Here is a 27,868-nt window from a genome sequence, read left to right as displayed (position 1 = left end):
TAATAACAGTAATAACAACAACAATATTAATAGTCAAGCCTGACGTGGCACGTCTAATTTCTTTAGATTAAGACCTGCGAGACAGACCTGCTGAGATTTATTTTTAGTCATCTGAACACGTGCAGGCGAGTAGCACGACTCAAAAATAGCCCCCAGACTTAATTTCCAACTACTGCATGCACGTTGGATAGTGTGAAAGAGAACATATATTTATGACATGGTGTTTGAAACGTCGCCGTTTAAACGATAGTAATTCAATTATCTCGAGTCTAGACTTGTTATTTTGCAGTCACGTTGTATATCATTTGCATTTCACTGAGAATCTGCATGACACAAGCTCTTCTTTATAATTTCATTGAATACAAGTAACATCCAAAATTTGTCTTGAATGAAATCACCGTCCCGTATATATATTAAATGTTAGTATAATTACAGGTTTATTCATTGCTATGCGTTTATCCTGCTTTTCATTGCCATTAATTTAGAGAATGATATTATAGTAAGTTCAACACAATGCAAATTATTATTTCGGTGGAATTTTTGAATATACTATTTGGATGCCGGGGTTATAGGATGGAGGGGGGTACTCATTTTGGTTTCAACGGGGTGTGCCGATCAAAAAACCTCGAAACCTCTACCCACTTTTGGGTATTGATGTCGTCAAATAATATTTGTATAATACATTCAGATGTAACCATACGGAATTGGGGTTTTGTGAAAACATTATACTCGCAAGGTATACCCTTTTGTTCAATAGACCTTCCCTTGGACCTGGACCGATGTAGCTTTTATAACAAGGGAGTTTTGTTCGCTTTTGTTCTCCCATCAGCTGGGGGTTGGTGATTCAAATCAAAGAACTTTGGACAACCACTCCCTACATGGACCTACCATAGAATGGGACAACCATAGAAAAAAACAGTTGGAGACATGCCAAGTACGTGCAGTGTCCTTTATACCAAAAAAGTATAGCAGATCTTTCCAAAAATATATGTATTGTTTAGAATAATAAACTCTTGTTCCTTTTGGCGTCCTCTAGAGTTGTTCTAAAAATAATACTTACTTAAGATTTATGAAATCCTATACAGCCTTCTTGCTACTATTGATTGGGACTCGATATGGTTTACATATGCAATTTAGTCTTTCACATACATTGGCAAAAATAGCATTTAATAAGGTAAAATAATCTATACGCTCTTCCTCCTCCTCCTCCTCCTCCTCCTCCTCCTCTTATATTAATACTACTATTACTGCTACTGCTGCTGCTGATGATGATGATGCTACTTTTATTACCATTATTGATGTTGATGAGAATTTCAATGTATGCATTGTATTTTTTTTTACCAAAAAGAAAGCCAATCTTGATATCAGCATGACCAGGATGACATCGTTTGCCCTACTCTAGCAATAAGACCTTGGTAGTGTCCGGGTCATGGCGTTATTTTCGAAGTTCATTACACTCATAAACCATGAATGTATATATATATATTTATCATACCATTGTTCTTTGGCTTAATTGTTTGATTCAACCAAGGATTTATTAAGTCACCTCCCTGATTATACAAACTACTATGTAGATAATAAGGCCCAAAATGATAACAAACATTGCGCCTATACTCTCGATTACTGTGTTCTTCTGTTCTTGATGAAAGCATGCAGCAATGCAATGCGGGTTAGTTAAAAGTATTTCAATCCTGATGTAGCAAATTGCAAATTTTGTTTCTGTAGTTTTCTGCCTCTAGACAAAATGAAATAAAAGTTAGAATAAGAGAGAAAATAGAGAATCAAAACCCCAAACTCTAGGACCTACCGATATCGGGGTCAGTCAGGATGCGTGTCACAATCATAACCGATATCCTTTGTTGAACGATTGTTGTATAACTGAAAGAATGTTTGACCAAAATATTAATATTTGTCGTATTATACTTGACGCGAAGGCGTCCAAGCAAATTATAAGAATAGATGTAGAAGAAAATATCAAAAGATCTTAGGGCAAGTTGTGAAAGGATACGTCTTTGAAGCAGGTCAGAACGTCCATGGGTCAGGGTAAACTTGTCATAATTCATATCACGCTGTTTATTGAACACTGAAAATGAATACTCTTAAGAATAAATTGGCTCTGTCATCTAGCTTAAAGGCCCCGGACTTCCTCCTTTTGACAAGTGAGGACGCGTGGTAAGTGGCATAATCAGACCAGCATTGGCCCGGAGAAGGGGGACTATTAGGAGGTTGGCTTGCTCTTGCAAACTGAGAAGAGAGGCCAACATTATCCACTTCCCTAGATAGTTGAGGTTCGGTTTAGGGTCTAGGGCGTTTTTTTTGTTGTTGTTGCAAGAACAAAGAACCAAATTTAGGAATATGGTATAAACATTTAGTCGAAATATTGAAAGCGTTTGAATGCTGCGAAAATAATTATGTAGGCCTCTATGTTGGGAGTAAACGGATTACAATCTTTCCAATGAATTTATTTTCGGTTAATCGATATAGTGGTTTTACTTCTGTTTTCTAAATAACGTTAATGAAACGCACGAAGCCGAAACATATAATTGTATACAATATTTTCATACAAGGGAGAAACATCAAAGGTGATTGTTTCTTTGTCTACCTTACCATGAATTTGCCTCATAAAGAATAAACAAATTAATTTCTCACGATCGAAACTTATCTCAAATTAATTTATCAAGATTTGCAGAGACGACACGACATCCTTCATATAGGCATAGATTAGTTTTGTAGATCGCTTTCCACAACAGTACAATATACCTTGACAAGGTTACAGGCAGGGCTCAAATTAATTTTTTGTCCACGGGGGCTCTTCCCCCCCCCCCCAAAAAAAAGAGCCCCCGCGAGCCTTCTCACGGGGGCTCTTTTAGTACTGACGGGGGCTCTTTTTTATACAAATATCCATTGAATTGGTATCTATGATACTCCTCAATTATTTGCTATTTCATCATTATTATTTCAATCAGCATTTTCCCTCTTACAAATTTACAAGCTACATAGCTGTTACTGGCCTGTGTATATAATATATACGCATACAACACTGATCTTTATGATGTCTTTAACGTGACATATCTTCTTCTCTCCTTGCAAACGAGAAAGAAAACAAAGTCATTAAAAGGGATTAGGCGACAAATAATGATTGTGATTCAAAGTGATGCGAATATTTGTTTGAATAAGCACTGCTTTTTACCCGAATCTTCTTTGTAAAAAGAACTTTTACAAATCTCAGCCATGCTTACTGAGTTGAGACGTTCCATTCAATGTAAAATACTCATTAAAGAATACACCTCTCCTATTTAAATCTGAAAGTGATCTTACAACAAAGTGGCAGATTTGCATGGCTGAGATTTGTAAAAGTCGTTTTTACAAAGAAGATTCTGGTGAAAAGCATTGCTTATTCAAAAAAATCCTTGCATCAATTTGAATTACAATGATTATTTGTCGCATGATCCTTTTATTAAATAACCTTGTTTTCTTTTTTGTTTGCAGGGGGAAAAGAAGCTATGTCACGTTAAGAAATCATAAAGATCAGTTGTATTATGCGTATATACATTATGATACCAGAACAAATGTTGATTATCAGAATGTCATTTTGGAATACCTCTATACAAATACCACATTGTCTTTAGCCCGTATCAGTATTAGTATGATCCAATATAAAGCTATTATTCTTTATTTAATTCAGTATAATGCTTTTCCTCAAAAATAGTTTTGCCATTTTGTTAGGGTTGAGACGCTAAGAAATGGTTTCAAATGTACATTACACGAACCCTGAACCATTGCAAAATGAAGGTGGTTCTCTCTCTCTCTCTCTCTCTCTCTTTACTTTAATCATGCATTATCATCAACTACATATAAAGCAGCAACCACTTAGGGTTATCTGAGATAGGTGAAAGTAAGAGTTAAAAAGTAAGTCATGCTAAAACGGCGCTTCACTTCCCCCCCCCCCCCCATGAAAAAAATAAAATAGATTAGTAGTCCTCCTCTCCAGCATCCCCCCCCCCGCTTTAATATCACATTTTCACTTGGCAGCCCAAGGGGGCCGGGGGTGGGAGGAGGGGGTTAAACCCCTAACCCCCCCCCCCCCGTAGATCTGCCCATGTTACCATATCATTCCACGACATCTTGGTCTTCCTCTTCTTCTCAATAGGGACTTTTAGATTTGCGTGGACGTGGACGTGTTACGTCCTTTTAAGGCACTGGCAGTCACATGTGACGTCCTTTTAAGCACTGGCACTGCCTTAAAAGGAGGTCACACGTTTCAGTCCACGTTCCCATCGTGCAAATCTAAAATCTAAAAGTCCCTAATATTGATTTACTGGTCTAGGTTCATTATTTGCTAATCATTTGAAATCACCAGATTTCAGCGGGTTAACGCTTTCACAACGAAAAACTTCTCCATGACCATGTTTCTGCCCTTGCGCGATCGCCTCCAGCTCCAGCAGACATAGCGCGGCAGCGTGCACACGTACCGCTACTAAGGGCGCAGTAGGCCTATAACCACTGCTGACGGCGGCACTGCACTGTGAGCTGAATCGGTAATAATAGGCCTACTCATAAAACAAGAAATCTTGCACGCTAATCTAAGTTCCATTTCATTTGAAAATTGAAACTCAATATTGTGTTAAAGTTATAACAGAAAAGATAATCTTTATTTCATAATTCCACGGGGGCGATTTTTAATTTTGCAATCGCCCCCGTGAGCAACCTGACGGGGGCGATTATGTAGCTCACGGGGGCGAATCGCCCACCGCCCCCGTGTATTTTGAGCGCTGGTTACAGGGGCCTGGGATGACTTACGTAATAGTCGATATTCTTGGTCCAATGGGACAATAAATAAGTAAGTATACACGGACGAGTAAACAAAAATAGAGAGTAAAAGACCATAATACTTTTCAAGGAACTTGCTGAACGGAGGCCACTGCGATTAAATCATGTTTTAATAAAGACTGATCTCCTTTCAATAAGTTTGCTAAAATCTAATGGTTGGCTAGCAGCCAGACTAGCAGCCAGACAAGAAATTCTCCGAGGAAATGAAATGAAAATGATTTTAAAACAAGCTTTTTCTGAATCCTGAAACTTTGACCACATTTCGTTGCCCTCATGAAGTTTGAAATTTCATCTTATTTACTGGGTGATCTATATACTAAGAATTACATACATTCTAAACAGCAATTTTGCATTTTTTAACGATGATACGGCCCCACGTGACAAGGGGTGGAATCCCCTCCGGAGGGGGGGGGGGGGATCTGTCATCCCCATATACTGCAAGCAGTATTGCATTTCCTAAGGCTCTGTCTAACAATAGGGGGCATACGCCAGCTTCATCGTGGATACGCCACTGACCCCCCCCCCCCCCCCAGCCCCCGCATCTGCTTTGCACCAAGAGCATTAGCTGGAATGTCATGCAAGTTTTTTCTCTCGTTTTCTTACGCTGCCCCACATCATCTATGCAAGGCATGAATGGAATGCTCTCGAGAAATGAAAAAAAAATGTCGAAGCACCCGGTGACAATCTTGAGAGAATACACCACAGAGCTGGATGTTGCACGCAATGTTTGGCACACAATATTAAAGACCTCAAACGAGAGTCACAAGGGGGAAAAAGAAACTGTGAGATTTGTTAATCCTCTGGATAGAAATTACGTTTATAAAAATTCAAAAATTGTTGAGGATATTAATTGAAATCTTATGCGTACAATAAATATGGACAGGCAAGTTCAAGGTCGTTTTGTGTATCATAAGATGTAATGAAGACTGAAGCGTTGTCGATAACGTGGCGCAAAATAGCTTGGAATTGTACCCCCCCCCCCCCCAAAATAGGGAATGACTCAATCATGGTAATAATATATAGATCATGTTCATGTTTATACCTCCGTTGCTCAATCGTTACCGTAGGTGTGCGAAAACACTTTATTGCATCTTAGAATGCATGTACATGTATTTATTGACAAGTGTTTTGGAAACATGGTCCTATTTCTTATGTTTTCAGTGGAGTGGGGCTTCACTAAGGTATACATGAGCTTTAACCCCGCTTTATTATCAATGACATCATCGTGTACAGTCTGGGCTCTTTACTTTGATTGCTAATGCGAGTGTTGTTTATATATTTCCTGTAGTTCCTGTCATGGAAGCGACCGCTTGATGACTAACTGTTTGAGAGCCTTTGTTGGACCGTGGATCCTTGTGGTATAGGGTCCATGGTTGGATTGACTTTGGTTCTAGGCCAATACAGATTAAGATGATGATTCATAAGATGACAGGTCAACTTCATGGTTGAGGTCCACTGAGGACAATGGGGTGGAAGAAACCTTGGAAGACATGACAAAATCTCAGGAACTGGGAACCATGAGATACTAACACCCGATAAGTGCGCGTGAAACACGTGAAAGGAGGCATCTGTGATAGTGCATACACGATCACTGACTGGTACGAGGGTCCAGTATTAAAGAAGTAAGATTTATGAATCAAGAAAATATACCGACTCATTAACGTTTCAGCTTATATCGTTAGGTTATGTAACATGGTACGTTAACTGATTATAAAGGCCATTTTGAAAGGTGAAAAAAAATGTTCTTCCATAATAAAGAGTTTCGAAGTAAATAAAGATAATCATGGTCACCGTATTATGGCAAAGTACAATCACCTTATTTGGAGTCCGGGGGGAGAACGAAATGTTTATTGACTTCCTTGTCCATAAATTATGTTTATTGCCTCGTTATCTCGTTGAAGCATTTTGTTTGTATATGCTTTTGACATACTGCAAATGAAGGTAGGAAAGATTAATTGTGTTTATCTTTTGTGCCTGATTTCTAGATTTCACTTCCCCCTGGTTGCTTCAGAAGGTCTTTTTATGTAGCTGCTTGTTTTGGAGAAAAGCATACCCTACCCGTATTATGAATTGTAACAAAACAAATAAATACTAAGTGCCTGGTATGGTACAGTAATTAACTGCGATTATTAAGTGACTGGAACGGTCTAAATTATTCACTGCGATGATAATAATCTAAACTGCATGAGTCCATTTTGAAGTAACGTACTTTGTTATTCTTTCTTTATGTTGGCCTCAGTCTCGACTTATACGATTGCTGTTAATCCACTCTTCCTATTTTCGCTATTATTGTTGCTCTACTATCCCTATTAATCCGATTTAATTGGACGTTGTATCATTATGATGTCTATTGGCATACATTTCGGTTACATATAATTTTTTGAGCTATTTTTATCTTGTGAACGTTTCGTGATTGGGCTCTTGGCCTCCTTTATTGACCGCAAAACTCCCATTTTTGGTTTCAACTCAATTAATTATCGAACTTCAGTTCATCAAAAACATCATTCTTTCATTAGTTTACAATCCGGTTTATAGTTCTGTAGACAGAAAATCCGTCTGCTTGGAGAAGGTTTTAAAAACGTTCTTCTCCGAGAATTTTGTGAGCCCAGACATACGGAACAAACGAAATAGATTGATTTTTCGGTCTAATAGTTTAGTAAACACGCTGTTTACTTTGAATTTTACAGGAAAATAGATATCATGTTTACAAAACCACTGTACAAAATGGAAGAGAAAGAAAGAAAACGAAAACTAAACGAAAGTACAGAATACACATGCACGGGCTCCAGAGTCTTCCGGCAGGATTTCCTCTGCAGAGTAAATCTCACACGCACAACCCGTGAAAAGTCTTAGCCTAATTACTAATTGGTCATGATAAGCATGTAGCCGTTAGAGCTGTATAAATTATATTGACATCGAGAATGATTGCTTACAAAATGTGATCATTGATAGCGCTATATTACTAACCGTGGATTGGCATTTAATACTCGAATTGGTGAGTGATTGGACAGAGACTCGCATTCCTGGAGCATATAGCAGCAGTGATAGGTCTCGTAAGTTACTATCTCACTTCTTTTGCTTATTTCTTGCAATGGGAAGGGGGAGGCCGGTCACAATATACCACTTAATATATCTGTATGTTGTGAGTGGATTTGTCAATCTCCACAAAACCTTGCAGTAAAAACAACAGGTTGAATTTGAACAAAATTATCAGTGGTTAGACTTAATTCACCAAGCGACCTTAATCCTTTGCCCGATACTGATTACCAGTTCTTGTATTATATCGTGACTGCATATTTGATATTCTTCACACGATTGGTATAAATAATCATAGTTTACTTCCTTAATTGTGCTGCTAATATTATGTTATTGTTGGTATAATGATGTTTTGTTTCATCATGTTGTTGTCTTGTTGATATCAAATCGTATTATAAGTTCAATGTTGCTTAAATTGAGTTTAAATTATAATTATGTCAACTTCAGATTCATTGCTCTCTCAGACACGCAAATACACATTCCATAATAATATTATGCCTTAAAATGAAATGCCAATTTTGTTTTCTCTTCCAATTCGCGTATATCAACAAGCGAGGGGGAAATGTCCTTCAGTCAATATTGATACTTTTCATTCGATATGTGTTTTCAACGTCATATGGTTAGTGTGGGGGTATCGGTTTGCCACCATTAACGAAACAGATACCAGTATAATAATGAGCTAGAAACTCTACTTTTGTGCCAGTGTATCGAGTTGCCTATGATGCATGATGTCGGTCTGAATATGATTTGATACACGATTATTCGTGGTTTAATCGAAACCAATTAATGCAGAGTCACACAGGAGGATATTAAACAAAAAGAAATCATACATAAATATTATAGACTGGACGCCCCTGACATCGAATAGGGCCTCTGGACTAAAGAAGATGTTGATTATTTGAAATCTACACTATTATTAATGTAATATTTCATCATAGTTTCCTTCTTTAACCGAACCAAACTAAACGTTGCCACGCGCGCATTGGTTGTGATGATTGTGAATATTACAGATGTCAGCTGGTTAATCAGCTGTTCAATCCGCGCAGGAATCGATACCATGCTATGTGCTTAAATTCTGGTTGACGACAATGAATTGTTTGATTATTAAAATAAAATTGATTGGACAATATACGTTTTGTTTGTTTGTGAACACTCCTTGTGAATGGGACATTGTTTGAAGCCCTACTTTCGAGTTCAGTCCACATTCGTATTTGGACTAGGGAGCTGAATTTCCCCTCTTCTTGCTTAAGCATATACCATTATAAATTTTGTATTTATTTGTCACAGCATGATCAACCATTTTTTTTCTGAACGAAAACAGCTTTTATAGAGTATTTTTCATGTTCTCTTTTTGATTGCCATTCATTACAAACCATATCGTATTCGATTGTGTCCCCCTCCCCCCCTTTTTTTTTTGGGGGGGGGGGGTGGGGAGGGCAGGGCGATGGAGGATTCTCCTTCATTTGCGTTGTCAGCCCCTGCCCCCCCCCCCCTGGAAAGCATGTATTCCCTACTCTACCATACACAGCTGCATGGTGATGGTAACAGACTTGTGTTTTCTCAAAGTTTGGCGAAAAATGCAATAATGCAGCTATAAAATTGCCCTAATATCTGACAAAAACCAAATGCATGTACGTATATTGTACCGGTAGGGTTTGTTTCACACAACGGCGGAAATTAAATTTTTAATTAACACTCTCGTCTCTCCCTTTGTCTCTCTCTCTCTCTCTTTCTCTCTCTCTCTCTCTCCCTCTCTCTCTTTCCTCTTTCTCTCTTTCCTCTCTCTCACTCCCTCAACTCTGTGTCCTTTGTTCGACCTCTACCAATGATTAACATGCAATGTATATTAAATGATGTCCATGCACGATTAATGATGATGCAAAATTGATGTCAAAGTAATGACGTATTACATCCCCATCTCATTTCGACTAGCTGGTAGGGGTGTTGAAATTAAAAGAGGCAAGATGGTAGTTAAACTAAATTTGAAGTTCACTATGATGTATGCATGTATGTGGTGTATGTGGCGTTGAACGGGTCAGCGCCCTTTTATAGCGAAGGCCACTATTTAACCTTATCGGTTATGCTACATCGGTAAATTATATTTTCCCTATATAGTCAGAAAGAGAGGGACGGAGAAGGAACTAAAGAGGGCTCTGCATGGCGTGTGGACCTGCCAGTGGCAATACACCTGAGAGAGATATTCACGACGCGTTGCGCAGGTCCCTTTAAAGTTCGATTTTTGGTCATTTTTTCCCCATTCGTTTATTTTAATAGTAAGATGACGTATTCTTTGGCAGACATCACCTGTTGTATTTGGGTCGGAAGTGAGTCTGTTTCCGGACTGATGACTGATGACGAAAAAAAAAATCGATAACATGAATCCTGCATGAATGTGAATATTTGTACTGAAACTATTCACACTTATCGCTGACCAATAAAACTCGTATTGATTATAAGTAATCAAAGCCGACGTGTTTTGGGTCATAGATAAAAATTGGTTGTGATTAAGCACAAATTTGAGTTAACTCTGTACTTATGCAGGCCACCGGAACATCAACGTCGGACTAAGATAACCATCCGGGAAGGGGGCTGGGGTCATCTTTTTTTTCGGAAAACGTGTATTCTGTCAAGAAAGTGCATCGGCGGGTGAAAACGTATATTATATCTTAGCTGTTTTCTTCAACGTACTTATCCAGTTTTTAACGCTCTTGTCCTTAAATCAGTTACACGGATCCATTTTGTTGTTGTTCTAAGAAATCTATTTTACACTCAGTGGTAAATGCAAGAATTTTCAAAATATCAAGGAAGAAACTCCGTTCCCCCACCACTTTAAACAAAAAGTCATGAAAATTATACATTCTAAGGGACAAAATATGTTGGCAGCCTTAGAATAGTTGGTTAGGGAATATTGTTTCCGAAAAGAAATGTGAAAACCGGGGTCATAATTATTGTTTGGTGACCAGGGACCCGTTTCACAAAGCCCTTTTTAATAACAAATGACAACAATCAGTGACGAATCTGCTGATAACCAATCAGAAGCAAGGATTTCACTAGGTTATAACAAAAACTGTCATTTGTCACTGATGACAAGTTTTGTGAAATGAGGCCCTGGAGAATGAAACCTCACTGAATCATAGGATCTGATATTTTCTTCTAGATCATTGCTTTTAATTCAGGCTGTAGTGCAAACCGCTTTGGTCATGTTGCCGCCGCATTTTCTCCAACAATATGATAATGTATGAGACAGTATTGTAAGTACCTGCATAAATGTTGAAAGGCAGTGTCGCAATATTGAGTCACGTATAATAATACCTTTATCAATTTCTATGCAGGCAGTGCACATAATTATACTCGAGACCCAATAACATCCTATCTGAGTATGCTACACAAGGTTTTTAACAAATTATGAAATACATGTCGGCTACTTGTCATAATTATTTTTTATCGTTTATCCTGCATGTCCCAAATCAAAAATAAGAAAGAAATTTTAAAAAAGTGTTCTCCTAAAATATGTTTCCTTGAGAAAGTACTTGAGCCTAAATAGTGCCTATCTGTAGAAATGTTATATAGAAGTCTATATCACAAGAAAGTGTAATCATCGACAGTATCGTGGTAAACTATCATAGTAGATTAATTCAATACACATACGAATTCGGGATTGTCTGAAAGGGGCTGGGGCGAAATGTTATATTAGAGCGCAAATTTTTTTTTCGCGACATTATTCCTGTCCCCAACTTTTCAAAAGTCCCAGCTAGTCCCAACTCTAACAGCTAGTGGGAGGCAGTAGTGATGCGGAAAGGGGGAGGGGGGGGGGGATAGATCCCCGACATGAGTTTTTAGAAGAGGGATCTGCCCCTTGTAAACCCATGCGTACGAGGGGGAACCAACCGATATCAAACGACCCCGGTCATTAGCTCAATTATAAAGCTAAGCTTATATCTTGTCTACTCTACATCATGGCTCAATAATTAATGGTGGCCTTCGTCTCAAAAAGCAAGAAGGTTATAACTCACAAATCAACTCATTTCGGTATTTCATAAAATAAACGGAGCAGACTTGAAAGGGCGTGGAGTAATACTACTAATAATATGTTACGATTTTAACGTAGGAAATCGTATATTTATGACGTCATATCATTTGGACGTAATTATGTGGTTGGTTGGTTGGTTGAGTTTTTGAATAAAAACGGTGAATACCTGTATTCGCATGATAGAATATACACAATGGTAGAATTAGTTTGCAACTTTTCAGAATGTTATATAGAGAGTCTGAAAGGGCGTGGAGTAATGCTAATAATATGTTATGATTTTAACGTATACGGGAAATCGTATATTTATGACGTCATCAGTTGCGCGTAATAGTATGTGGTTGGTAGGCTGGTTGGTTGGTTGAATGGAAACAGCAAATACCTGTATTCGCATGATGACTAAAATACACACACTGGTAAAAGTGGTCGGTTAACTTTTGAGGATATTAAATAGCAGCGCTCAAAATACACGGGGGCGGTGGGCGATTCGCCCCCGTGAGCTACATAATCGCCCCCGTCAGGTTGCTCACGGGGGCGATTGCAAAATTAAAAATCGCCCCGGTGGAATTATAAAATGAAGATTATCTTTTCTGTTATAACTTTAACACAATATTGAGTTTCAATTTTGTTACATGCATATTTAGAATATGAAATGGAACTAAGATTAGCGTGCAAGATTTCTCGTTTCATGAGTAGGCCTATTATTACCGATTCAGCTCGCGGTGAGGTGCCGCCGTCAGCAGTGGTTATAGGCCTACTGCGCCGTTAGTAGCGGTGCGTGTGCACGCTGCCGCGCCATGTCTGCTGGAGCTGGAGGCGATCGCGCAAGGGCAGAAACATGGTCATGGCCTGGAGAAGTTTTTCGTTCAGCAAATAATGGACCTCGACCAGTAAATCAATATTAGGGACTTTTAGATTTGCACGATGAGAACGTGGACTGCAACGTGTGACCTCCTTTTAAGGCACTGCCAGTGCTTTAAAAGGACGTCACATGTGACTGCCAGTGCCTTAAAAGGACGTAACACGTCCACGTCCACGCAAATCTAAAAGTCCCTTTTGAGGAGAAGAGAAAGACCAAAATGTCGTGGAATGTTATGGTAACATGGGCAGATCTACGGGGGGGGGGGGTTAGGGGGTTTAACCCCCTCCTCCCACCCCCGGCCCTCTTGGGCTGCCAAGTGAAAATGTGATATTAAAGCGGGGGGGGGGATGCTGGAGAGGAGGACTACTAATCTATTTTATTTTTTTCAGGGAGCGGGGGGAAGTGAAGCGCCGTTTTAGCATGACTTTCTTTTTAACTCTTACTTTCACCTATCTCAGATAACCCTAAGTTTTTGGTTGCTGCTTTATATGTAGTTGATAATGCATGATTAAAATAAAGAGAGAGAGAGAGAGAGAGAGAACCACCATCATTTTGCAATGGTTCAGGATTCGTGTAATGTACATTTGAAACCATTTCTTAGCGTCTCAACCATAAAAAAATAGCAAAACTATTTTTGAGGAAAAGCATTATACTGAATTAAATAAAGAATAATAGCTTTTTATTGGATCATACTAATACTGATACGGGCTAAAGACAATGTGGTATTTGTATAGAGGTATTCCAAAATGACATTCTGATAATCAACATTTGTTCTGTTATCATATGTATATACAAACAACTGATCTTTATGATTTCTTAACGTGACATAGCTTCTTCTCCCTCTGCAAACAAAACAGAAAACAAGGTTATATGCGACAAATAATCATTGTGATTCAAATTGATGCAAGGATTTTTTTTTTAATAAGCAATGCTTTTCACCAGAATCTTCTTTGTAAAAACGACTTTTATAAATCTCAGCCATGCAATTCTGCCACTGTGCTGTAAGATCACTTTGAGATTAGGAGAAGTGTAATATGTAATAGGTATTTTAAATTGAATGGAACGTCTCAATTCAGTAAGCATGGCTGAAATTTGTAAAAGTTGTTTTTACAAAGAAGATTCGGGTGAAAAGCAGTGCTTATTCAAACAAATATTCGCATCATTTTGAATCACAATCATTATTTGTCGCTTAATCCCTTTTAATGACCTTGTTTTCTTTTTCGTTTGCAAGGGGAGAAGAAGATATTTCATGTTAAAGACATCATAAAGATCAGTGTTGTATGCGTATATATATGATATACACAGGCCAGTAACAGCTATGTAGCTTGTAAATTTTTAAGAGGGAAAATGCTGATTGAAATGATAATGACGAAATAGCAAATAATTGAGGAGTATCATAGGTACCAATTCAATGGATATTTGTATAAAAAAAGAGCCCCCGTCAGTAATAAAAGAGCCCCCGTGAGAAGGCTCACGGGGGCTCTTTTTTTTTGGGGGGGGGGGGGAAGCCCCCGTGGACAAACAATTAATTTGAGCCCTGTTAAATAGAGAGTCTCTTTGGGCATTTCTCTGGACGCTGAAAGGCCATGTATATATAGGCCTATAAGGAAATAAAAGTCACTATCGTCAGGAAAAGTTACGTAAAGATAATCCTGTGAAATCATCCATGTAAACATAATAACAGAGAAGGAAGACATTAGAATCCGAGACAAGAAGGATACTCTATATTCGCTTTTCATTTCCCTGTATATGACTCAACATCCATAGAGGGTATATTTTTTTTAAATCCACAAAAGCGTGGAAATTGGATTATTTACCGCCATTAATAAAATTAGCATAGCACCATATCTCAAGCTTTTTGAGAATGTATATAGGCTAGTATTGCCCTACCACGCATTGTTATAACATACTCCCCCCCCCCCACTTCTATCTCTTGTCCCTCCTCTCCCCTCCCTATGTCTGTTTATCCATTTATCTACATGTATCTATCTATTTATCTATCCTGGATCTATCTATCTCTCTCTCTCTACTTCGTCCTGTCGCTTCTTCATCAACACAATAGTACGCTCATCCTGCAAATTCTTGATCAATTTCGGCGTCAATCATTAAACACATTTACGGCATGATTAAAGTACGTCCTCATGCGACTGTTATCAATACAGACCTAATTAAGTTTTGATCTTATATTAGTGCCCCTCGAAGCTGTCTATATTTGCCAAAAATAAGTCAACAGACCGATTTATAGACGGTTATCAACTTTAGGGTTTCCAAGAAATGTAAGAAACAGAACTACCCGTCTTTTTCCCGTCGTAAGCATGATGTAGCTTTATTATCTCAATCAGTATATAAAGTTGACACCATGAATTCGCAAAGACGATATGCATGCCTATTTCCGTGTTCCTCTAAAATTGACCTTTCCCCCGTAAATTCCTGAATAGTGATTATATTGTATTTATAGATTTCTGTGGGATTAATAGGCATTCATTGATTACGAACCCTGTGACAAATAAATTGAATGCCAAATTACATCTCAAGTCTGCACTTTAGCAGTGACTAAACATAATAACACATAGCCACGATTAGAAAAGATGAAGGCACATTGCATTTTTTCCTCATAACTTATACCTTTCCTCAGAATAACTGATATATTAATAATCTTGTGATATATTAATAATCTCGTGATATATTAACAATCTTTTCCGATGTGCGTTAGATTCATGTGAGATATTACTGACACCAAACAAATGATATTAAAATGTTATAAACACTTAATTTTTTCTTTATTGACAGAAAGAGATGCATGTGTAAGGTGGATGGCTGGCAGCGACTTTGACGTGCACGCGCCATGCAAATGCAAGTGCAACGACCAACAATGACCCCAAAATACCCAGCAAATATTAGAAGAAATAATGCCAAAGATTCGTTCTCTTGATCCTAAAATGATTGTGTTTATTATTAGATTTTTAGGCAGTGTACTGCCACGATACTACCACGAAGACCGGGAAGGGTGATGAATCAAAGAACGCGTGATCGCCCAAAGACTAACATTCACCCTTTTGTTGAAGACCCATAATAATGTGTGTCAATCCGATTATGTAAAACCGTCACTTCATTTTATGAATGCATTTGTTACCATCATCACGTTTTGGTCCGGTCCCTAATTTGCTCTTGTCACGTGTTCCGATCATGTTATGAACTTTATGGTAACGAAGACGCCACGCACCGCTGACGATTTATGGAAGAAAAGAAAAAAAAGAAACTCCCAAAAAAAAGTATTCATTACTTGATAAATCTGTCCTTTGATACTTGTCAAATGCAAAAAAGATTTGGAATTTGTCCAACTTTTCTTTTATTGTTTCTATTCTGTTGTTGATTAATAAATATATTTGTAACAAGATGCACATGACTGAAAGGGTCAACCCCCCCCCCCCCCCCATTTGGTAAAAGTCATTCACTGGGATCCAAAAGATATTTTACATTTTTCTTTAATAATCGGTGAATTAATTTGTAAAACTGATGGGTCCATTAAACTGCATTGTACTAATTCAAGGATGATCATACGCTTTGAAACCTAATAATAGTAATATCGCTGATAGACCCCAAATATCAGTCTATCGCGTTCTTTGATAATCTCTCTTTTGTAAACCTCCAAGCAGAGGGATTTTCTGACTGCATGCAAAGATCAATAGCTCCAATCCGAAAGATATGGTAGCTGCGTGAACTACTGGGATCAAACATGACTGGATTACAGCAATTTTAATTAACTGTACATTAACCTTAATCTCATCAAATTCAAAGTATTTGATGAGTCATTGTTGGTCACAATGAAACTGAAATTAATTTAGAAAAAAAAAAATCATATTTAATTATGAAGCAACTAGTATTAGTCTAATTAGACCTATGGTTGGAATCTAGGGGTGGTGATGACTCTCCTCAATAATTAATATTTGGTGATTTTGGGATTAATGTTAACCTTCTCATTGCTTCCGTCGGCAAAATAATATTCTATCGCACTCGCTTCGACTGCTTCCCTATAAATAAAAAGCTAACTTTGTAAATGCCAAAATGGATAGGACACAGTTCGCAAAGCTATTTGTCATAAGTTGTTTGTAATCGAGAATATAAATTGACGAAGTCATCTTCCTAGATTGGTGTACGCGAGTCACCTTTTTTCGCAGAGCGTATACAGATTCACCCTTGAAAGTGTGGTGTTTTGAATAGGTATGCAGGCAGCGTCAAGATGAACAATTATTAATAATTACACCATTTGTTGTTTTTAGCCCCTGATGGAGACCGTGGGAATATATAGTTCTGGTGGTTACTTATACCAGGAAGAACTACCATAACAATGATGTCGGCGGAAAGATAGAATAGTGCGAGCCTTAAAATGTCACATGAGTATGCCCTAATATAGTAAAGGTTGGGGGGAAAATCCCTAATTCTAAATTTGGATTTACGTCATATTATACACGATGCGATGCCGGTTAGTGAGGTTAAAGATCGAACCCAGATAATAATGATCATTTTTGATTGATACAGGTTTCAAACAATCAAGAAAGGAATATATATAAACAGTCGTGTGGCCACATGAACATCGTAAACATTGTTCCTTCATCTATTTAATATCTAATTGAGTGTGTTTTGGATATTATGTGAAGAGGTAAAAAGGGAAAGTTAATTAACAAAATGATAGAAAAGGAAAGAAACAAAGAAACAAAGCAAACGCCAACGACAATAAACCCATGTTTTAACAGCCATTCTCAGTTGTTGGCCCGTTCTTCCATCGAAAAATGAATTCGATCCGATATGTGAAAAAACCCATGTTAACCAAAATGAAAAGATTCTACAATAGGTTTGTGACAACCCATAATTAAGACACGCGTCACGCCTGGTCATTGTTAGGGTAGGCTATGCTGAAGGTAAGTCAACGGCTCAATTCGGGAGGATTACACTACACTCTTGATTCATAGGAGTGGAATTAATCCACTAACTCTCGGAGCGATATTAGGAATCACTATTTGGATTTGAATCCATTCCAGATTTGAGTGGAATCCACTCCAAACTAGTGGTTGAATCACTCTTTCGAGAGTGGATTTCACTTTCTTTAGCTTGTGTTTCAACTCTAAAACGAAGTGAATCCCAACGATAGGCTTGTGACTTTTTAAAAGTTCATTTCCTCCTGTTGTGCGTTTATGGAGTACAATCCCGACGTGGTAAACCCTGAGAAAGCTAAATGTAGTCTACTTCAGAAATACCTACAATAAAGTGTTTATGGAAGTGACAATTATTTACATTCTAAGAATGTGTAGATAAGCGTTTTGTTTGACTGAAAACACCGCCGGGAAGCGGTATTAATGACTACCATTGTTATTTGCTTAAAGTGGTATCCGAACAGGAAGTTGGCGCCTTCATTATCCAATGAGTGCTAACATTTAGCCTGGATATTCCGTCTTTATGTTACGCAGTGATCACGTGGTCACAACATTGAAGACAGGTACTATTTTAGTTCAAGCTGTACTGGTAGCAGCTCATTCTCCACTGCATATTCACTCTGTAAAGGACGGTGAACACTAATATCTCCAGCTCCTGGCTAATTTTGAGTAAAACTAGACATTTTCTATCTTTTATCGCCAGGCAAACCGCATGATGCCGCCAACCAATCTTCACGACAACACGAGTCGCCTACCCGTGTATTCCATCTCAGGGAGTGGAACCACGCCCATTGCTGGCGCCAAGACGCCAGAACCTGAGCCCAAATCGCCCACCGCTTTCTCCGCCTACTCCTACGACGGGCCAGTTTGCAGAATATGCCACGATGTCACTGATGTTTCAGGTAAGATTTTGTTAACACGAGAATGTTTTCTTATTCTATACCCATTAGACTTTATATATATATACATTCTAATGAACATGTAGTCAAAAAATAAGGCCAGTAAAAAATAAACATGTTTAGCGTCCCCGCCCGCTTCCTTTTTGGGGGCCGTCTCCTTTATTTTTTTTTTGAAAGAAAAAAAGCCATGAAAAACACTGCTAAAATGGATCTATTTCTGATTAAAAATTTTTTTTTTTAAATGTCGGCGGCCATCTTGAAAAATAGCTAGGCTGTCAGGGAAAATGTACCGAGGGGCCATTTTGAAGAAAAAAAAGGGCCTCCTCGTTTCTATTTTTCAAAAAGGCAGGACGCTACACATTTTTTTTTTAATTTGGCCTAAATAAATTACAAAGATGTAAACTGTAGTTGCGCCTCATGCAATGAAGCCTGTATGAACCCAAACCTTGATTGCGCTATTCGACAGGCAGTCTAATTATAAAGATTATGATTAACCGAGGAGGAATTTATGAGCGGATGTTCAGTAAATTGATAATAATTAAATTGCTTTGTACAATACATAAAACAGTTTTTCTGACGTAAATATCAAAGGTGCAATAGTTCACCCATTGCTGGTGTTGTGTTGTTGGTCACCAAGTTGTCGGAGCAGGAAGGCATATAAATTATCCTATCAAATTAATGATACTAAAGTCTATTGATAATTATCTCTTTTAAACTTAGAAAGTGTATCGTAAACAAAGTACCAACAAAGCTAATTACATCTCCTGTTTCTCATGAAAATCACAATCTGTCTATCTCTATTTCTGTCTGCGTGTGCCTTGCCCCCCTCCTCCCCCCCCCCCCCCCCCCCTCTCTCTATCTCACTATATCTCTTTGGCTCTTTCTGCATGACTGTTTGCGTCTGTTCGGCTCCCCTTCTCTGTCTCTCTCTCTCTCTCTCTTTCTTTCTCTCTCTCTCTCTCTCTCTTTTTCTCTCTTCTCTCTCTCTCTCTCTCTATCTCTCTCTCGCCCATATCACTCTCTCCCTCTCCCACGCTCTCTCGCTCTCTCTCTCATTCTCTCTCTATCTCCCTTCCTGCTTACTCCGCACACCATTATCTATTTGTATCTTTAATAATGATAATAATACTTATTTTTTTATATAGCGCTTAATACAAATGTCTCTAAGCGCTTTACAAATATACTATTATCCCGGTCATTGGATTCAGTGCTTGCCCGCACACAATGTGTGCACAATCTCCACTCCCTGGGGAGCATTCCTTCCTTCTTATTGTGCGCTTTTCATGCAGAGATAATTGTGTTTAGTGGAAAATATGCCGATGATCTTATAGGGCGTGTAAATCCCTACACCCTGGTTAATCCTGGATTAATAAAAAAATTACGATATCATAAATTATTGTCTTCCGCATGCAGGTAGCAATAAGCTCATCACACCATGCGGCTGCACGGGCTCAGCTCAGCACATCCACAAGCAATGTCTGCAGAAATGGACCAGGTTAAAAGGAGCCTCCACCTGCGAGATCTGCCACAAGTCCTACCAGAAGAGATACGTCAAATTCAAAATGACGGTAAGTAAGCCAATCATTAAAAAACAAAGTACAACTTAATTCACGTCCTTGCTGCAAATTCCAATGAAGGAAATGCGTCATTTCAATCGAGTGTGCTTTTGTTTTCAAGCCTGGATCTTATCAAGAAAGTGATTCAAACTATTACCAAAGTATACTATCGAACGCCATCCAAGGTTTTGATTAGTTTTGATTAAAACAAAAATCGAATCACCCAAACAAGAAAAGAGATCATGCCAGCCAATTTTTACTGCATACATTAGATAAACAATTATGTTTGCTAGTCTATGGAGTATCATAAGAGGTGTATGGGCACTTATGATCAGACAGCTAGACGTCTAAAAAGTGTATATCATTTCCCCCATATCCCCAAAAGAGCGATTGAATGTTCACTGTTGTCGTAGAAACGAACATTAACCGGTGCCTGAAAGGATATTTGTCTACTCTGGAACGCTAACTTGCCAGCAGAAAGTGCGAAAACAATCAAGAAAACAAAGTTTTGGGTTATAAAACAGTGGTCTAACACAATCTTTTTTAAACTTTTGTTTAAACGGAGAGTTAAAAAAGCGAACTGACAGCTTATAGAGTGAAGGACTCACAATCACCTTCACCACCACAACCAAAAAAACCTCGCTACCATTATAAGACTGCATTTTGACAGCCGCAAATAGGGTCACTGTCCGTCGACTCGCGGGATGAATAAAATGTTAAACATTAGGTATCAATCATTTGTATGATGCCTTGGTAAAAGAAGTATTCCTTAAGCATCTTAACTTTTATTGAAACCCTCAATTTAATAACCCTTTAATGGTCTGTTGACTTATCCTCGGCAAAGATAGACAGCTTCGAGGGGCACTGACATAAGATTAAAACTTAAATTGACGACCGACATCATCGTATCAAAGAATTGTTTAAAAGAAGCCTTGAATTTATTTATCGAGGTACGCTAGACATTTTGGTATGTGTGCCAACTTAAGTCGTGTCCACAAAAGGGGAGAAATTGAAAGAAACAGAAACAGACGAAAGAGACGAAAAATGGGCCTGTTCGTTTGCAATCCTTGACACAACAGCTGTTGATCACACCCTTTTTGTTCTTGAGACCTGTGTCATTCCTGCAGTGTCATTTTCCTCTATAAGAAGGCTTGTCTAAAGCCTTTTATCCATTCTATTTGCATCATCGGGAAACGTGGTGTGATAGACGACATGGTCATATTCCATCCGTCGGTCCTCTGGTTGCTTGGTAACAAGCATTTTATTTATGCTTTCTTAGCAGTCAGGTAAAATAACCACCACCACTAAACCCGTAAAGCAGGTAGACATGACCAGGGCCCGTCTTATAAAGAGTTGCGATTGATCTGAATCGACCGTCCTCTAATCAATCGCAAGTTTGTAGTCCCCTCTTAAGTACATAGTTAATATTGATATCAATCGCAAAAAAAACAAGATGCGATTAATCGCAACTTTTTATAAGTCGGGGCCCAGGTGTGTGTCTAGTTCATTTTAAGGGAGTGGGATGAGTAGGTGTTTTTATCCAATTCTGCTGAAAAGTTATCTTACATTTTCAACCAGAAGGAAAAGAGGTCATCTACATTTCCGTATACCCTATTTCAAAAATTAATTTCACCTGATTGACCTACTCGGCTTGCGAAAAAGTTTGCTAATTTTGTTACATAATAATCGTGACTGTTATATAATTACTTATTGATTTTGTGAGGTTTCACGTGCATGAGAATATTACATGCAGACAGCAAGCATAACCCTACCAAATGTTAGATACAAAAAACTTTCAATGATCTAAAAGTGTATAAAAAGCACTAGGTCTATTTAGCAAGGATTTGAACACTTTCGCATGGATTTCCCAGTGTGACCGGATGCTGTTCATGTGTCATGTGATGTCTTGTGATAGAGCTCGGTTTCTCGTCTCTATTTCGGCTCGATTTTCAGACCCTTTTCGGTTCATAACGCCTTTGAATTATTATGTAAATCAAAAGACACTGGAAAGGCATCAGAATGGTTAATACGTCTGATAAACACGAAAACGTCTCGTAACATTGACACTACTTATGTCCATTCTTATCCATTTGGCAATAACTGTAGCTTGTTTTCAATTGTTTCATGTTCTGCAATTCTCACTTACTAAATACAATGGATAAGAGAAAATCAATGACCAATAAACAAGATGGATGCATTGTATTATACTAGTATAGTGGTTACTATACATCTTGCCCATCCTCTGAAATGATAACTCTTCCGCAAGACTTTTAGAAAGATTGTTGATTGATGATTCAGTTATTTATCCAATGCGGCGATGAGAAATATGAATTTCTAACAGTGCCCTGGACATATAATACCAAACGGAAACATCTCGTGACAGGTCCTAGTCATTGTTTCATGACAATCCAAATTAGGGATGATGACAATGTTGCGGTTCGAGCTAAATTTTCCGACTTTTTCTTCTCGTTTTCATCTAAAATCGAAAGTAATCAGTGTTGATGTTGAGTGCTATAAATCCTCATGGGTAGACCTTTTTTTGAGTGATGATTAAGGGCTCAGAAATGGCCGCGAACCTCGAGCGAGTACGGACGGAAATAGGGTTAGATCGATAATGGCATCATCTTGGGGAAAGACTTGAAAGTTCCTTGCCTTCTCAGAATAAACAAAAGTACGGAAACTGTGATTCAAAATTGCCTTGGAGATATGTCCAATTTCCTATCCTTTAAGAGAATATACAAGATCAAACGCAATCTGAGAGGCATTTGTACTTTTAAAATGGACAGTACCCAATCCAACCCAAAATATATCAAGATTTTCTTGATGACCTTCCATGATTTGACAGTTTGGCTAGCTTCGAACTTAATCTTAACTGCGATCGCGAACGAATTTGGCAATGTGAGTTTTACGTTTCCGTAATCCACAAAACAGAATTCAAAGTCATGATTTGATTTTATACTACCGTCAAATACCTAATTTGATCAATATCGCCATTACGATCGACCCCCGTGTATAGAGAGTAGAGAAAGACTGCAATGTTTTACCACATTGCAATTTGTAAACTTGCAAATTCCTACTGGCTTTAGAGAGTATTTTGATTCATAATAAAGACATGCATACCAATCTAAGAATGCTTTGTATTAAATTCTGTTAATTCAAAATTACACATTAATCACAGTTAATTTGGGGAACCTGACACTCGTAACTATAAACGATACAAATATTATTAGACTGCATTTGTATCATTTTGAATATACCATGGGGAGGGTTGAGAGGGAGAGGAAAAAAACACAAGGTCTTTCAAAAGAACTTGGTCATTGTCTTGTAGGCTTGTTAATGTGTTTATAGAGAAAAGATATTTTGTTAGCATTCCAAGAGCTTTCTTCTCATATTAATTTTTTGTTCTATCTCGTTTAATTTACAGTCCTCCGAAGAGAACACGGTAGCGTCTGCAATCACTATCCTGCTCCTACTGATCGGTGTCTTATCTGTCGGTATCTACCTCCTCGCCGAGTACCTGGTCAAAGTTCAAAGTGATCCAACGACGCGTGGTTCCAACGAGCTCTGGGTGTCCATAAGCCTTGTCATCATCGGCTTCCTAGGCATGCTCGTCTTCTTACCGTGGTTCATTTGCTTCTGCGCGAAGACGGGAAAGACGCCGAGGTCGACAGCCAACCGCGACGGCGGATCGACAGCGGATACGTCACAGGGCACCTCGGTCGAGTCATCAGTGGTCAATCTTTCGGAGGTCGAGTCGGGAGTGGACAACGCGCAATTGGCGTACGAGCAGCAGAGCTTTGAAGCAAGCGGCTACGCAGAAGACGCGAGCGACGCGCGGACGTCCAGTGACGAAGTGAGGGGAACGGGCGCGTACGTCAATCAAGTGGTCCAGGTGGATGGATTAGAAGAAGATTATGGCAACTTTGAGAAAGACAATCCAGCGGTCTTATTCGTTTGATGATAGATCATTAAGAACTTGATGAAAAACTTCTTTCTGCATTGAACATTGTTTATTTATTGAGTCAATAAAGACGTTTTTACTTGTATTTTTGCTACTTGAAAAGAACCTTTTGAGGCCTTATTACAGTGGCCTATGAATCAGAGACGGAAATATGCTGCCCTTGGAGGACAGGTTTGGTAAGATGAAAAGGAGATATGAACAATAATGAATAATCACGTGTAATTGAAAACGAGTGATAGTGGCTTGAAAGGAGAGATCAACTAATTGCAACCGCGACACAAAATCTGGAAAATGTATATCAGTCAAACATCAAAAGACAAAATGATTCGGTTGCCAACTCCTGAAGGGAAGTTGCCCTACAAATCTTTACGGTCATCTTGCATTTCGTCCAAGGGTTGTGGACCTTAAAGAGGGCATCCAGTTGATTGAGTTCCAACAGGATTTCTCTCGGAGACGATGGTTTCACGGAAAGTGTTTTCGAACTCCTAAAGCCTTTTCATGTTTTTTGCTTCATGAACTTTTGAAGACCTTATCAGTGTCATGTGTTCCAGACACTTTACTTCCTGAAAACTGTATGTTGTTGATAACAAAATGTGCAATACATCTTGTTCTTTTTTTTTATTAGTACAATTACGTTTTGAAAATTATTTGTTATGCTTACTTTTTGCATTTTCTTTCACTTTCTCTTACATGTTAGATTCAAATTTCCTGTACTTTCAAAACAAATATTTAATGTTTAGTCTTCAAATATATTGATATATAGTTCGTATCTGTTTATCTTTCATTTCCAAATTGATACTTCAACAGTAGTGTCATCTGATCTCTATCAATTACACAAAATTGAAAATTCATTGCTTGATCATGATGATTGCAGTTTCGCTTTAGGTAAGAGTTAAATGAAGCACTTCACACACGTTTTTCTTGCAGGAAATGCAATAACGTCGCATGTCTCTAGTGTATTAAGTTTACAGGCCTAAGTACACAGTATACCTGCTAGATGCTTTTGTACTAACAAAGGAAAAGGATCATTGTGGAGTGATGATGGGTCAGGTTGTGTTTGTTCGGGAACATTTCGCTTTTTGAAAAGTGAATCTTAACCAACCTAATCTTCCATTATCAGTCCATTAAAGAGCATGCTATTGTTTTTAACTACCGAATAATTGGAGTAATTAGGTTGAAAACAAGGACCGTAATTCCTGTCATGAGTAATACCGTCTTGTTTTATTATCCATGTAATGGTTAAATTACTTGCCAGTGATTTTTAACTTCTCTGAAATTTCCATACGAAAATTTGCTCTGCTTTGAAATATTACAGCGTGTAATTCCCCTCCCCCCGAACATTTCGATGGAACTATGATAATATATTCTACTTTTCTGTTATAATTTTTTATTGATTTTCCCATGTGTTATCTATTCAACATGTAATATAATTATTATTTGCCTTTCCATTATGAGTTAGATATTTGTTGATTGCCTATTTATTGTTTGTGATCGGGTTATGTGAGATGTAGAAGAAGTATCACCTCCTTCTACCATTTCCATATAACCAGAAAGTAATATGTTTGTGATTGTTTGTATGAAATTGAAGTACAATTTATAATAAAATATCAAAGAAAAATATATTTTGTTTCCACTATCATTCTTTCTGATGTTGTTCTTTCCATCATAACAATTCCTCAAAACTCATTCCGTGGGAGACCGTGTTTAATTTACTGCTTGGCCTCCGATGTAGGCCCATTAAGAATTACCGGTTCATGATTTTGTTGCAAGAGAGAAGAGTTTAATCAATATCGTTCCCTAGATAACTCAAAATGGATGAATGAATTCATGATAAGAAAGGGGTACAAAATAAGGGATGTGGATTATTAATGTAAGCACAATGACAACACAGTTTTCTAGCTTGTCATATGTAACCATGTACAAATATTGTAAATACCAACACAGCGACAACAAAGCACGATTTGGTATAAAATGAAAATTACTTTATTCTGATTGCTTAAAAGGTATATATTATCACCAAAAGAGCTGGGTATGCGATATTAAACTAGACTCCTTTCAACATTTCTGTAGGCAAATAGCCCAAAATCGATGACCCTTTATCCTCGCCTCTTCTTTTTTCGTCTCCTTCTTCTTCTTTTTCTTCTTTTTTCCTTCTTTTTTGTTTTTTGTCTTCTTCTTCTTCTTCTTCTTTGTCTTCTCCTTCTTCCTCTTCTTCTTCTTTGTCTTCTCCTTCTTCTTCCTCTTCTTCTTCTTTGTCTTCCCCTTCTTCTCCCTCTTCTTCTTCTTTGTCTTCCCCCTTCTTCTCCCTCTTCTTCTTCTCCTCCATCTTCTTCTTCTATTTCTTCTTCTACCTTTTTGGTTGTTCGAAAAGTTTCGGTTAACTTGTTGGCATAGTCTGTCCAATACCCCCACAGTCATAATGGTATATATACGGTAGTGCCGCTCACAGGGAGTTGATGGCTGTCACGTGGTATTCATAAGCATATTGCTTGTCTTACGACGTACCACGGAGAAAAACAAGGCTTGTAATTTCTTTCCAATCCATGAATTTACTAGTATCACGGAGTTTCCTTCCTTGCATATTAGTCAACAGGTAAACAGTTTCCTGTCGTAAAGTCGTTCACCTCCAGTTTTTCTACCTTCGATTATACGATAATCTCTAAAAGCTTCAGTCCCAGGTTGTGTTTTTAAAACGGCATACAACTTTATATACATAATAGAGGTTTTCAAGAAGAATTTTGTATAATATGGAGGCGTGGGTGTGTGAGCATTTTGTGAGGGGTACTTTGGTGCGAGGGGTGCTTTTAGGGATGTTATACGTTTGAATAATCTAGCTCAAGACCGTAGAAGGACTGTTAAGAATTGTGCTTTTTTGAAAATTCAGTAAGATCCACATGATTGAAGACAAAAAATAATAAGATAGGAAAAGTGAGTATAGGCCTAAGAATTGAGAGGAGACAAGTTAAAAGTGACAAAGATGAGGCAGAGACTGGTACAAAAAAAAGAAAACATATAGAGACAGAGAGGGAAAGAGAGAGAGAGAGAGAGAGAGAGAGAGAGAGAGAGAGAAAGATTAAATGGACATAGAAGGTGAGAAACTGAGAAGCAGGAAAAGTGACAAAGATGTGGCAGGGACTGGCCAAAAAAATAGAGAGAGAGATAGAGGGAGAGAGAGAGAGAGAGAGAGAGAGGGAGGGAGGGAGAGACAGACAGACAGAGACAGATTAAAAAGACATAAAACGTGAAAAGCTGAGAAGCAGGAAAAGTGACAAAGATGAGGCAGAGACTGGCACACACAAAAAGAATATAGAGAGTGAAAGATATTTACTATTTAGAAAAGCATATACATGTATTTAAATTTCCGATTATATTTTTGACATATACTTTTTATAAATCATGATAATATTGCTGGGAGACATAGTTTTACACACAAAAAAAATCCTCCTTCACTTATTCTGTCATCTCAAACCAAAAGCAGTAGTTCGCCCTTGAGAATATGCAAAACGCAAAAATTGTATATTTAAACACTTACTCTATGCTCTCTATAATCTTGTATATAAGGCATTATTTAAAGGCAGTTTGTCTGTCAGTATGCCGGATAGGTGTGCAGATTGTTGTGTGTTGAAGAAAGGGGAAGGGGTGCTCCCGTAAAGTGTTTAATCCCCCCTCCACCCTTTAGCCTCCCCCTGCGGAAACCAATGTTCTTTGCTATGACCGGGTCATGGGAGGAGGGGCATGCTATTTTTGGGGGCACGGTGGGAAGGTC

At 38.2% G+C, this 27,868-nt stretch overlaps 1 protein-coding gene across 3 annotated transcripts in view; it reads left to right on the top strand.

Annotated features, from left to right (window-relative positions):
* The window catches only part of LOC115924548 (E3 ubiquitin-protein ligase MARCH8-like), a 30,945-nt gene extending 5,223 nt beyond the window's left edge, over positions 1-25,722 (top strand). For 2 of the 3 annotated variants that reach the window (XM_030986970.1, XM_030986962.1), the window contains exons 2-4: positions 18,390-18,588; positions 19,999-20,153; positions 23,566-25,722. In XM_030986970.1, coding sequence (XP_030842830.1) covers positions 18,390-18,588; positions 19,999-20,153; positions 23,566-24,099 — 888 coding nt within the window. In that variant the 3' untranslated portion in view covers positions 24,100-25,722. Of the gene's footprint in view, positions 1-7,731; positions 7,884-18,389; positions 18,589-19,998; positions 20,154-23,565 lie in introns of those variants that run through there. The other variant, XM_030986975.1, reaches the window with a different exon arrangement.
* Positions 25,723-27,868: the final 2,146 nt, after the last annotated feature.

The sequence above is a fragment of the Strongylocentrotus purpuratus genome, unplaced genomic scaffold (assembly GCF_000002235.5).
Source record: "Strongylocentrotus purpuratus isolate Spur 01 unplaced genomic scaffold, Spur_5.0 spur5_contig_838, whole genome shotgun sequence".
NCBI classification, from domain to species: Eukaryota; Metazoa; Echinodermata; class Echinoidea; order Camarodonta; family Strongylocentrotidae; genus Strongylocentrotus; species Strongylocentrotus purpuratus.
This window is presented reverse-complemented; position numbering and strand designations above follow the sequence as displayed.